The sequence below is a fragment of the Haliotis asinina genome, chromosome 9 (genome assembly GCF_037392515.1).
Source record: "Haliotis asinina isolate JCU_RB_2024 chromosome 9, JCU_Hal_asi_v2, whole genome shotgun sequence".
In the NCBI taxonomy this organism is placed as follows: Eukaryota; Metazoa; Mollusca; class Gastropoda; order Lepetellida; family Haliotidae; genus Haliotis; species Haliotis asinina.
In genome coordinates this window covers 14,700,334-14,714,295 of record NC_090288.1, presented here as the reverse complement: position 1 = coordinate 14,714,295, position 13,962 = coordinate 14,700,334, and the positions used below count along the sequence as shown (strand labels likewise).

At 37.4% G+C, this 13,962-nt stretch overlaps 1 protein-coding gene across 1 annotated transcript in view; it reads left to right on the top strand.

Annotated features, from left to right (window-relative positions):
* The window catches only part of LOC137295848 (F-box and leucine-rich repeat protein 13-like), a 35,023-nt gene that overhangs the window by 16,188 nt on the left and 4,873 nt on the right, over positions 1–13,962 (top strand). The window contains exons 8-18 of the mRNA XM_067827405.1: positions 296–400; positions 1,147–1,242; positions 1,784–1,809; positions 7,430–7,592; positions 7,787–7,887; positions 8,698–8,827; positions 9,346–9,444; positions 10,378–10,498; positions 11,369–11,531; positions 12,413–12,532; positions 13,438–13,564. Coding sequence (XP_067683506.1) covers positions 296–400; positions 1,147–1,242; positions 1,784–1,809; positions 7,430–7,592; positions 7,787–7,887; positions 8,698–8,827; positions 9,346–9,444; positions 10,378–10,498; positions 11,369–11,531; positions 12,413–12,532; positions 13,438–13,564 — 1,251 coding nt within the window. The remainder of the gene's footprint in view (positions 1–295; positions 401–1,146; positions 1,243–1,783; positions 1,810–7,429; positions 7,593–7,786; positions 7,888–8,697; positions 8,828–9,345; positions 9,445–10,377; positions 10,499–11,368; positions 11,532–12,412; positions 12,533–13,437; positions 13,565–13,962) is intronic.

Here is a 13,962-nt window from a genome sequence, read left to right as displayed (position 1 = left end):
CCATAAATAACCAATTTGTTTGATATCATGACTTCTTTCTTCGTTAACTATAACATGTTAATTTGTTTAATACCTGCTTCATTCATGCATTAATTTTTCATATCTTAATTGTTTCATCAACTTGCTTTTTGTATTCATGTATGTAATTAGGACATTGTTAAATATTGTTATTGATTTTACTTTATTCAATTTTGCTCAGTAATGACTTCCACAAATTTAGTTATAAATAAGGCAATGTAGCAAAGCAATACCAAGTTTGCTCTCTACATCTTATGTTGTGTGTTGATTGTTTCAGCGTCTGGAGCGAGGGGAGAACATGGATGATGATGACCTCTTTGGTCAGGGGACTGGGGAGGCAAGGGACAGTATCTCAACACTGCCACGGAAAGTAGCTGTCAAGGTCGGTTCATGGTGCTGTCCATCAAATGAAGTGTTTTTGTTGCTTAATGGTGTTAGGGGGTAGCCTGGTTGTTAAAGCATTCATTCGTCACACCGGAGATTGGTGCATCAGCCCAGATGATATACCCCACGCCCCACCAGATTATACCCTGTGGTGAACTATAGGCTGGCCCAGTTTATACCCCGGGGTATATTCTGAACCAGTCCAAAGTATACTTCCCAGCTCAGACTATACCCGTAAAAAATAATGTTGGCAATTCGATTGCCCACATGGTACAATGTGTGAAGCCCGCTTCTGGTGTTAACTGTTTTGTTACTAAAATATTGCCACAAGCGACATAACACTAAACTCACACACTAATACTGCCAGTCACCTATGAAGATGTTTTAGAATTGGTCTGCAACCCATGCTTGCCCTAAGAAGTGACTAGTGGGATTGGGTGATCATGCTTGCTGACTTGGTCGACACTTGTCATCTTATCATGATTACATAAATACTTACGATATCAGTCACTGGATTTATGAAATACTTTGCCACCATGTATAGTCCAATAAGGCAAACTTTCACCCTGATCAAATATAGTTAAGTATAGTTAAGTATAGGATGCTTTGCAAGTATTTACCGGTGATGCAAGTTTCAGATAGGTCTAGAACATTCACAGTTTGTCTGCCAAAATGTCCTTTCAAGATTTGTTAAAACCATGTCATGTTGACATATGTCTCATCTCTGAAAATGCTTTCCTTCAGATATTCGGGTACCTAGATGTTGCTGATATAGCCAACTGTGCATGTGTGTGTCGGTCCTGGAAGGTGCTCACTCAGGCTAGTGCCCTCTGGAGTCGGGTAGGTGTTCATTGCTGAGCTTGTAACAAATGTTTCTCTTTGTGAAGCTGACCATTGAAGATACTCAAACCATTTTCCTAAGGGCTTATTCCTGTCTCACATTGAAACACAGGGCACTTGTAGTGTCCCCTGGGCATGTGATTGTTTGAAAGATGCCTCCATTCACCCAGCATTATGATGTAATTGGCATAGTGATATGTAAACCTATTACTTCGATATATGACTGTATTTCTGTATCTGTGTTAAATCAAGATCAAGCAATATTATCAATGTGGAGGAATGTCACATTCAGACAAGGACTGTATTGAGTATAATCAGTAGGGTATCTGGATGGAGATGACGGACCCTGGTGCCTGTTCAGCTGGACCTATCACAGTACATTATCTGTTTTGCTGGCAGGCTGATTTTCTGTTCCTGATATACTTTCAAATTTTTAAAAAAATGTCAGAAATGAATGCCATTGAATAAAATAAAAAAGTTATGTACGAACTGACACAAAAGCCATGTTCCCTTTATTTATAATGTAGTTTTTCCTTTCCAGCTTGATTTCTACAGAGTAAGGAAAAGGTAAGAACCAGTGTCAGTTCAGCATATATATTGACATGGATCATGTTTTGTCTTAGGGCATGTGTCAAAAGTTTGATTCAGTGTAGGATCTTACGTACCATATATGATCCTCCTGTCTCTAATAAGTTGTCATTTATCTGCTGTGCACAACATGTTTCACAGCTGAGATAACAAAGATGATTCAAAATGACACAATGATTCATTCCGGAAATGAAACCTTTGACACTGTCCTAATGAGAAATATTCCAATGTAATTTTTACATGGTTATGGTGGTGTGTTTTTGCATGCAGTGCATGGTTTTAGTGTTCATTGAAAGATAAAAATGGTGCTAAGCATTTCTTTGCTCCAGAATTTATTGCAATGAATATATTATTTTGCATTGCATGTTTATTTCACATTATTTAACACTCATACCTGTAATACATATTTTCGCCTCATATTTAGAAGTAATATTTTAATAACAATATGCAGCATGCAAAAAATGTAAAAACTATGTATTAAAGGAAATAATCGATAACATTTTTGGTATGGACATATTATTGAATGAATATTTTGATAATATTCTTGAAGATGCTGAATGTTTTGTGTGGTTTTTGCTTTCCGTGTAATTGTTTGCTGTCATCAATAATGAAAGACTGAAGAATGGGTAAAGTCGTTTAGTTACCTCCCAGTGTTCCCCCTAGATAGTCTAGCCATAGATGTGTGTGCTTAGATGTCCAGCCCAACCTCTGTGTGTGGTAGCTGTGTCAAGATGTCCAGTTGCTGCTACGAATCCTCTATCAGACAAAAATGATACATGTCATGAATATTGACAAATGAAGATGGATATTGGGTACGAATCCTCCATCAGACTAAAATGATACATGTCATGAATACTGACAAATGAATATGAATATTGGGTAACAAAAACTGTTAAATGTCATCAGTTGATCTCCTATTTTATTATGTTCAGTAAAACGATTGTAAAATATTTTTTTACATGTTCTGACCATGTTGACATGTAACTTATGACATAGACAAGTCCAGTGAAGACATTACTATCAAATGTATATCTAAGATTGTTGGCTATTATCAAACTGACTTGGATATATTCCATTTTTCATGTCTTATTTTGATAAATAAATCTCCAATTCAGGGTACATAAAATAAAATTCATGAATATTTGATTCTTGTGACCACAAATAATGATTTGAATTCATGAAGGCATAGAATATGTCACTTGTAACAGGTCATGTGGTACTTTGTATAATGTAACTGTCTCTTCAGGATAAATGTAGTCCCACTTGCAGACATGTGCTATAGTGTCGATAGTCATAGACTTGTAGTTGTCTGTGTAATTATTGTGTAATGGCCACAAGTGATGTTGCTAATCACAGTACAGGGCTGTGTATGTACTCAGAATCATAGATTTGCCCAAATCTGCGTCAAATGTCAGTAAAAATCCCAATTTTGAAAGAAAGATATTCCACTTCATGTTCTTAACTAATGTTCTATCTTCATGATGACTGTATTGCACTGACAAGAAAACTAATATCTAAGGTGAAATTTTATGTTTTTGTTAAAATTGAACTATATGCAGTGTTTAAACTACCCCTAACTTTGAACCATTTTTTTAAAGTGTAATTTGCTACCAACAGCCCCTTTGTTGGAAATCATAGATATATCTCTGGAATAAACTACCTTTTGCCAGTCACAATGATTTTGAATGATATTCAAATGTGATCTTAAAGTTAACTACGTTTTTGAATTCACTTTTTCGCTTACACTTAAACAAAACCCAAATTTCAGATCTTTTTTTTTTATGTGTTTTAAGATTCTGTAGCTGTCATACATAAAAGGCGACTCAACTTGTCGTAAGAGGCGACTAACGGGATAGGGTGGTCAGGCTCGCTGACTTGGTTGACGCGTGTCATCGGTTCCCAATTGCGCAGATCGATGCTCATGTTGTTGATCACTGGATTGTCTGGTCCAGACTCGATTATTTACAGACCGCCGCCATATAGCTGTAATATTGCTGAGTGCGGCGTAAAACTAAACTCACTCACTCATACAGAAACATGTTCCTGGTTTATAGAGGAATGCAAATGGAACTTTATCATGCATTTAGTGAAGGCATGATTGGTAACCATGAAATTATGCAAAGGAAAACAATTTTTGTCTGGAACTGATACAAACATTTGAATATGTTTTTTGTTAACTCCAGCAGCATCTGTGACTGACTTTGTTAAGCTCTTTGTGCAAATAGTGGTAGATTTCTAGTTATCCTCAGGTATTCAGAAAAACTTACTTTTTGACTATACATTGTGGTCTGAAGTCCTCTCTTTTTAGTCTTGTGACAGAAACTGAAAGAGCCTGAACTTCTATAAAGGTGTGTGTCTAATTTAATTAGTTGATGTAGACTAAAATATTAATGAAAAAATTATGCTTGACAAATGGTTTAAGATTCTGTGTGTTGAGATATGATAGCTCCACGACTGACTACACATCTTAAGGATTAGCAACAGTCTTTTATTTGACGCACATATACAGAGGATTAGGGTAATTCAGGTACTATTCTCCGCACAACTGTTTTTATATTGGTACATTTTCACGATTAATAAACTGGCTCAAATGACAAATGACGACTGAACGATAGCCTATGTCAGTACTGTACAATACAGTATATTAAGATCAGTGAAAAACTTTTTTCACATATATAGACATTTCAGGTTAATTTTTTTGGAGACAAACATGTAAAAATAATATCAGAGAGGAATAAAGTAGGGAGTTTAGATGGCTACAGTGTAATTTTACTGGTTTATATAAATAGATCCACAGATCTTTTGTTTTCCATTAAACATGATTAGTTTAGACAGTGTGCTTGGTCATGTGTCATTATTACCCGATGACATAGGAGGTTGGTTGTAAACATGACTTGTTTAGACAGTGTGCTTGGTTGCATGTCATTATGACTCAGTGATATAGGAGGTTGTCTGTAAAGATGACTAGTTTATTCACTGTGCTTGGTTGTGTGTCATTATGACCCAGTGATATAGGAGGTTGGTTGTTAACATGACTAGTTTAGACAGTGTGCTTGGTTGTGTGTCATTATGACCCAGTGTCATAGGATGTTGCTCTAATATGTGTCACTGGTAATGTTGCTGACTAAACAACAAACACAACACAACAAGCATTTTGAATATCTATGTAATATGTATGTGGGTATGGAAAAGTAGGGCTATTGTATGTCAACTCATTAGATCTCTTGTTCCTTGTCTCCATGATATAGTTCATAGATGTTTACTCACCAATATTTTCTTTTGTTTCACTCACCATCAAAGGAATGACAGGTATCGTTCACATTCACATACTAACACCGTGCCCAGTTTAACATTGCACTGGTTCCATATTACATTACACCATGCATATATTGCACCCCAACTGGCACTGAATGGGGTTGTCTTCTTTTTTTAATTTTATTTTCAATTAATCTTTTACCTTCACATGATGTATATGCCTGAATCCCACATGAAATGAAGACAATTGTCTTTTTGTCCTTTATTAAAAAAATTAACCATGTATATGTCTCAACTCCACATGTAGTGAAGAGGAGCCTGTCCTTTTTCCTTTGGTATTTTCATCAATGAGACTATTTCATCAATTAGACAATGAGTTATTCATAATATATACATCTCAGTCCCACATCCAGTGAATGGGGATTGTCTTCTTTCAATTCTATTTTCTCAAGTACACATGTTGTTTTACACAAATATAAATATCTCACCCACACATGTGATGAAGGGAGATTTGTCTTCTTTTAGTATCATTTAATTGTTTTAAGGATCAGCATTGATGCATTTCATTTTAGCTCAGATGAGCCCGACAAAGATATCCTAGAACAAAGTGTATTGTAAGTCTATGTTAAAGTATTGGAACTGTGACATGAGATAATACTGAGATTGTCTATCAAAAAGATGCTTATAGACATTCTGTGCAATCAGTGTCTTCCCTTGGAAGGCAGTTGAGGAAATTAAATCATTTCAAGGCTTACCTATTTCTTTTTAGATTTTTAGGCTCAAGTATCTTTTCTTCTATAACCAATAATGTTTCTTCAATTTCTCCTAAATTTGGTATCTATCTTTTGTATGTATAACATATATTTGGGCAGATATTTTTTAGAGATTAAGCATAATCATAGTGCTTGATTCGGATGCTTATCATGCTTATATTGACACAGGCTGCACGGGTAGCTCAGTCTTTATGGCCATGCCTTTTCCTATGCAGAGTTGTCGCCCTTACAGGTTTAAAATTCTGGATAAACTTTGATTGTGTTTAGGTTTGTCAGTACCCCCTATGCTCATGGGTTTTAAGTCTTTAACATTTTCAAGAAAGGTGAGCTTCAGTACCTATTATGTTTATGTCCCAGTCAACAACTGACAGCAAGACAGAAAACTGCTACATGCCAGCTTGCACTGACAGATTTGTGACACCCTTGCCTGCTGTGACACACTTTTGTTACAACCTACCACATCATCTGATCATGACACACATTTCTTACAATCTACCCCAGCATGACACACACTTTTTACAACCCACCCTATCTTGACACACATTTCTTACAGCATAGTCTCTCATGACAAACTCTTGTTACAGCTTAGCCTGTCATGACTCATCATTGGCAGTGTCACCTATTTTTCAGTGTAAAAACACATTTTATTGTATTATAATACAACTCCTATGACCTTTCTTAGTTCTGTGCTTCAAGTGAATTGTTATAGCAGTTGCATTTTACTTACCTTATCTATATACAATGTTGCTTAAAGTCCCTTTATGCATTTATATTCTAGCACAGGCAGCCTAAGCTAACATCTGCATATATATCAAACATGCACATCCCATGCATTTTGATGTATAACAGTCCCAGCCTCCTCTTGCTGACATATAAGAAGAGAAATGAGCCCTTGAGACCAATCACAAAAACTGATAGTTTACTCTGATGTGCTACTTTCTTTGTAAAAATCTCACAAACCCTCAGTGGACACTGGTTGTGTCAGGTGACTTTCTTATCAGCCAATCAGTGTTGAGGCTTCTATATTTTCATTACTATCTACTAGGGTTGCAGCCCTAGTATGCTCAGTTGAGTTGCTAGAGGGTGTGTGAGAGATTGCCATACAGAGAGATATCACAATGGAGTAAACAATGCCATTTTCATGAGGTGAAGAAGTGCATTGTCTTTGTCACAATAGTAAGGTTACTGCTTTTCTTCGGTTTATTTTTCTCAACATTAATGTTATAATCACAAGTTTCATATTTTAATTTGTCTTTTCATGCAGCAAAGATTTAAAACCATGCATAAAGGATGTGCTGTTTCTTGGTTTGATAAATGTGAAAGAATATTTGTAATAATGCAACAAATATTGAATTTTTGTAATTAAGGAAACTATATTTTATTGTTCCTTTGCATTAAGTAAATACATGAATTATAAAAATATTATGACTTAAAAAAACAAATTATGCCAAACCACTACATTCTAATGATGACCTTTGAATGATATTTTTGAATATGTAAGTAAATATATGTGAATGTAGCTGAGTAGGTAATAAAGCAGGAACCAGCCTACATGTGGCGTCTGTTAACAGTGTAACAGACAAAGTTTCGACACGCCTCCTCTTCAAGTCCCGACCCTACCTGATCCATCTGAACCTCCGGGGATGCCAACATCTCACCAAACCCACTTTCATCACCGTCAGCGAGTGTCGCAACATACAGGATCTCAATCTGTCGGAATGTAACGGACTAGATGTAAGAACTTGCTTAATACTTCTGATTAAAATGATGGGGTGACAGTGGGTATCCAGGCACTGACTTGGGCTGCGATATCGCGATTTTCTCGCATCAATTTCTATAAAATTTTCCCTAAAATCTGTCGGCAGCAATTTAAAATTGCCTCCTGCTCACCTGTACGATTAGAAATAAGCAGGATATATATTTTTCAGGATGAAACTCTCAAGCTGGTAACCAAGGGCTGCCGCATCCTGCTGTACCTGAACATCTCTCACACCAACCTGACCGATGCCTCGCTTCGGGCCATAGCCAAGTATGTGCAGCATAACTTCTGCACATGCAGACCTGTGAAGGTTCAGGGTAGAATAGGTCTTCAGCAACCCAAGCTTGCCACAAAAGGCAACTATGTTTGCCATAACTAACCAGATCGGGTGGTCAGGCTCGCTGACTTGGTTGACACATGATATCAGTTCCCAGTTGTACAGAACAATGCTCATGCCGTTAGTCACTGGATTGTCTGATCCAGACTCAGTTATTTAGAGACTGCCATCATATAGCAGGAATATTGCTGAGTGCAGCTTAAAACATGAACCACTCACTCATTCACCCTACACTCACATGGTCCAGTGTTCATTAATGCAAAATCTCACCCATGAAGTTCTGAATTACAACTGGTGTTCAGTGACCCATGCTTGTTGTAAGAGGTGACAATTGGGATCCGGTGGTCAGGTTCTCTGACTTGAGTGAAACATGTCATCATGTCCAGTTGCATAGATCAATGAATATGATGACAACCACTGGATTGCCTAGTCCAGACTTGATTATTTTGAGACCACCATCATAGGGTAATGGTAACTGAGCAAAGCAGAAACTGTTCCTTTCCAGTATGACAGAAATCTAGTAAAATGCACTCTTGCCCTTATTACTGTCCCATAGTGAAACGTATGAATGGTCTGGCAATGTGGTGCCTTTCTCTGACAGTGTGGGTTTGAATTGTAGGGCTACAAATGTTTAGAGAATAGCCTGTTCTTTATTAAAAATGTGTTCTTAAAAGTGTAATGATTGCTACCATGAGGAAGGACCTTTTGAGTAATAAGACTGATGCACTTCTGAATGTCCACAGGAACTGCAACTACCTCCAGTACCTCAGCCTGGCCTTCTGTGTGAAGTTCTCCGACCGAGGTTTGCTGTACCTGTCCTCGGGGAAGTGCAGCAAGAAGCTGGAGTACCTTGACCTCTCAGGATGTCTGCAGGTCAGAGTTCAGTGGAATCTCCAGAGTATCTTTCAGTGTTATACAGACCCAGAAATTAATATGTATCCTGTACAGCCCATTAGAGAGCATATCTTAGTCTACAACTAATCAAATTATCAATGCATTGCAATTGACAAAGACATTGCTCTAATGATTGTTAACCACTTAAACTATCTGCAAACGTCTGTATGATATGGAATTATGTAATATATCAGGATGATAGATTGTAATCTCTATCACGATATGTATATATTTATGCAAAGCAACATTTGGTTACAAACAAGATAAAATTCATGTGATGTACGATTGGGCCTTAGCATTGATGCTGTGGCAAGTATGCTTATGTTCCAAAAACATGAGTCAGCCAGGCCTTGTCACAACCCTAGTTAAACATGTAGGGGTCTTTGGATTCAAATACTACTGATAACCTGAACAGACATCAATACCAGAGAGAATGTTTGAGAGATAATGTGTTGTAACCAAGTTGCCAATATCAATATCCTTTGCTTTGTCATCAGATCACACCCCAAGGCTTCAAGAACCTGTCCACTGGCTGCAGCAATCTACAGACAATCATTCTCAACGAGTTCCCAACACTCAATGATGAATGTGTCATTGTAAGTTGACCGAGTACAAGGATAAAGTTTAATTTCAACAGTGTGAGATTTCCACAGTTTAGATCAAGAATGTATGAAGTTTATGAATTAAAATAGAAATGAAAGAGCTCCAAATATGTTGCCTATTTGCACAAAATATTCTCTATATTTTGCTTGTCTGTTGTTCAAACTGTTTGTTTATTAATCAAATGAAAGCATATTGTATACATGAACTCTACTGTTAAACTCATAACGATCTGGGTTAGGCTTGTTGGAAGAGGTGAATAATGGGGTTGGGTGGTCAGGCTTGCTGGCTTGGTTGACATGTCATTTTATCCCATTAAGCCTAATGTGATGTTCATCACTGGATTTTCTGGTCCAGACTCGATTATTTACAGATGACTGACAAATAGCTGCAATAAAGCTGAGTGCAGCATAAAACTAAACTACACTACACCGCACCGCACCGCACCGCACCGCACCGCACCGCACTTCTGATTTTTAAAATTGAATAAACAATGTTTTTGCTTGTCAGACCTAACACAGAATTTGCATTTGTGATATGTGAAACATTCTTTACCTACTATTTTGAAGAAAATATGCTTTGCACAAGGGCATTCTTCTGTTTGAACTTAAAACAATGTGTTAAAATTTTCCGTAATGATTCTTTTGTACAAATTGTAGTTTTTTTTCCTGCATTTGAAGTTGGGGTGGTGGAGTAGCCTTATGGTTAAAGTGTTTGCTCATCATGCCTTACGACCCGGGTTTAAATCCCCACATGCATGAGCATTATGTGTGAAGCCCATTCCTGGTGCCTCCCACTGTGATATTGCTGGCACATTGCTAGCAGCATAAAATTGAACCCACTCACTCACTTTGCTAAAAGTCTCTACCTCCATATTCTAAATATTTGGATGCCAGGATTATACACTAATGACACTTCTAATACTGTAGGCACTAGCTGACAAATGTAACAAGATCCACACAGTGTCCTTCCTGGGCTCCCCACTGCTCACTGATGAAGCGTTCAAGAAACTGGCTCAATCCAAGAGGCTCAAGATGATAAAGGTTGAAGGTGAGACTAACATGCTTTTTAATATGTCTACATGTGATAGCATTCAGCCAACATGTTGGTTTGGGGTAATGGCCCACCCTGTTTCCACCCTCCTGGTGCCATTTCAGCTTTTTGAAAACTAAGTTGACTTTATGCTTTCCTGTACATGCAACAGGCTGGTACTATTATGGTAGTCTTTGTAAGGTACCTATGAGGCTCTGCTGAAACCTCCTCTAAATGGTGTGCTGGTCATTGTGGGCAATTAGCTCAGTAAAGGGTCTGAAGTAACAAGGAGCTAATGGCAAATGTATTTAAAAGAATGAAATAGTAAAGGGTTATGCAAGCATTTGTCAAGAAACATTGTTTGTAATCAGAACTTACACCTTTTTGAATAGTGTGTCAGTGAGATGAGTTTTTATTATGTTCAACTGGAGAATATCTCAAAGGTATTATTGATCATGATCAAATATTCCATTTTCATATCTTAATCCTAATATATCACTTGCGGTAATAATTGATATTGAATATTTGTATGAATTATCACTCCATAGAACATTCACTTCTTAATGATACTTACTGATTCAATACAATACAGGAGTGTCACTTGTTGGTGTAAGATAAATAGATGATCACAAAGATCTGTCCCCCTTGAAAACCTTGTAGAAAATGATCCACTAAGGAACATGAAAAAAAGTCCATCCAGGAAAGAATCTTGTCTCATTTACCAGAAAAGAGTCATTTTAATAATTGACAAGATGCCTGAACAGCATGTATTTTTTCCTCACTTCCAATCTGATTCATTGTATGCCTATATTTTATCCTATCTATGCTGTGTGAAGATTATTGAAGGTATTAATTGGTGAACAACTCCAAATCTATTTTACCATCCAGGCAACAACCGTATCTCGGATGTCAGTCTGAAGGCCATTGGGAAGAACTGTCTGAGCCTGGAGCACCTCTACATGACCGACTGCCAGCGTATCACTGACGTTTCCATGAAGGCACTACAGAGCTGCAAGAACCTCACTGTTGTCAATATTGCTGACTGTGTCAGGTACTTGCTATTTTCGTGTTATACTTTATGAGTGAATGAGTGTGTTAGGTTTATGCCACACTCAGCATTATTCCAGGTATATGGCAGCAGTCTGTAAATAATAGAATCTGGTCCAGACAATCCAGTGATCAACAGCATGAACATCAATGTACGCAATTTGGCTATGATGATGTGTGTCATCCAAGTAAGTGAGTCTTGCCATCAGTTCCCGTTTGTTGCCTCTTACGACAGGCATAGGTTATTGAAGACAAATTCTCACCTGCATCTTCATGGGTAGTTATTATTTATGGGAGTCAATCATGACTGACCATTGTGATCCTCTTAGATGTCTACAGACTTGCAGTTTACAGCACATTTTCCTTCCTCAGTATTTCAAGGACATTTCTGTATCTTTACAGCCTTTAATGAAAACTGACAATATGAAGTTTGGCTATATTTCTTATCAAAATTCTAATGTGAACTAAATTGAATTTGATCAAAGAATTCATTTCAAGTCATGCTTCCAGGGTAAGGGATGTGTCATTTATTTTAGGGAGGTAGCCGATAAAAATTTTGATTTTGACTACATGGGGTTTTAAGGTTAAGGTATAAGAAAACAACACAGTGGAAAAGCCAGGGTTTGTTGAAATTTATCACAATGGAAGGGGCCTTGAAAACATTCAGTTCTTCAAAAGCAAGGCTGTATGACCATGCATTTTTAGATGGTCATTGCCTGAGAACCAAATTTTTGAAGATTAATGGCAATGCCTGTTCGAAGTTCAGTTTAAAAATCAATTATATCAGTCATCTCTAATTGCCTCAAGTTAGGATCGGCACCTTTGCATTTGAAAGACTTAGGTTGATCATTAATAAAACCCATAACAAAGTATGTCTTCCTACAGGATCACCGACACAGGGGTGAGGCATCTAGTTGAGGGGTCGTGTGCCCCGAAATTGCGGGAGCTGAACCTCACCAACTGCATCAGGGTGGGCGACATGGCCATGGTCAACCTACATAAGAGGTGAGAGGCAGTGTTCACTGTACCAAAAACTGATAAACTCAGTATTGTCTTACCTCCAGAATATTGTGTTTCACCAAAATATGTAAAACAAATCATTATTACATGACAAATTTTATGCTTCATGTATAGAAATATGTGTTAAATATGATAACAAACAGTAGTGTAACAACACTATGTGAGTCTTTGTATATGTGTTTTTATTTATTGAATATTGGTGTACATGAAGTCCACTACACTATATATAGCACAATACCACTATCACTGTTATTGTGACTGATACATGTATATTAATATGGGTGGGTGATGATGGTGCGAGGTGTTTGTGATTGTGGTTTTGTATACATGTACCTGGTAGGGAGGGGGAAGGGGTGTCAGCAATTTTGTACATAGTTATATATTGCTTAAAAATATGGGAAGGGGAGGGGGTAATTGATTTTGGGATGCAGTCGGGTGGGTCGTGTGTCACTTACATGCTTCTCCATCAGTGCCCCCTCCCCTACCCATCATAAATTTGAACAGTCCCTACCTAATTTAATTGTGACTAGCTCAAATACTTATCTCGAGTTAAGGGCTTACTTAATTCACAGTTTTACTGCATTAAGGGAGAAGACACATTTCAGTATTCCAAGACTTATACTTCTTACTCATTTTTACTTTCCCATAATGTTTACTCAGAAAGACTTTAAGTATTTTCCCTTTAATTAGACTCAAAAATTCAGCAGCATCAAATAATCTGGGTCTTCTTCTAAGCTGCAGTGTTCTCACACATTTGGAGTTAAATTTGTCAGCAGCATATTTTATGCTGGTAATATATCATCCTTGCGGTTAGGTAGGTCACAAAAGCATATTCAAATTAAATTTATTATTCTTAAATACATGCGGTCCTTCATTCCTTCATGGTCCAGGTGTCACAACATTACCTACCTGAGTGTGTGTTTCTGCGAGCACATCAGCGAGGCTGGCATCGAGTTGCTGGGACAGACACACAGCCTCATCTCACTTGACCTCTCTGGTTGCAACTGTGCTGACCAGGTACGTCATTCAGTGTGACGTCAGTAGAATGTATAGGATTAGGCACTGGTTCTATGTTTTTTGGAATTTTTCCATCAGGTGTGATTGGTGAGTGGAAATAAATATCAAATAAGCGTCCATGTGCATTAATATAATAGTTTAGAGTGAAAGTGTGCTTTATTACCCTATACATGGTGGAAGAGTGAAGTGTATTTCTTAAATGATCAGTGTTCATAGCTGTAGTTTTTAACATGTTGACCATGAAACTGAGGTGATCAATTCAGGTGTCCAGTGATGTTTATCATGTAATATTTATGTGGGATGGGTACAGGCGTTTGAGATAAAGCTTTAGGCATAAACACCTTTACAAGTTGGTTCTTGATCTTTTTTCACAAAATAAAAATAAGAATAACAGTTCA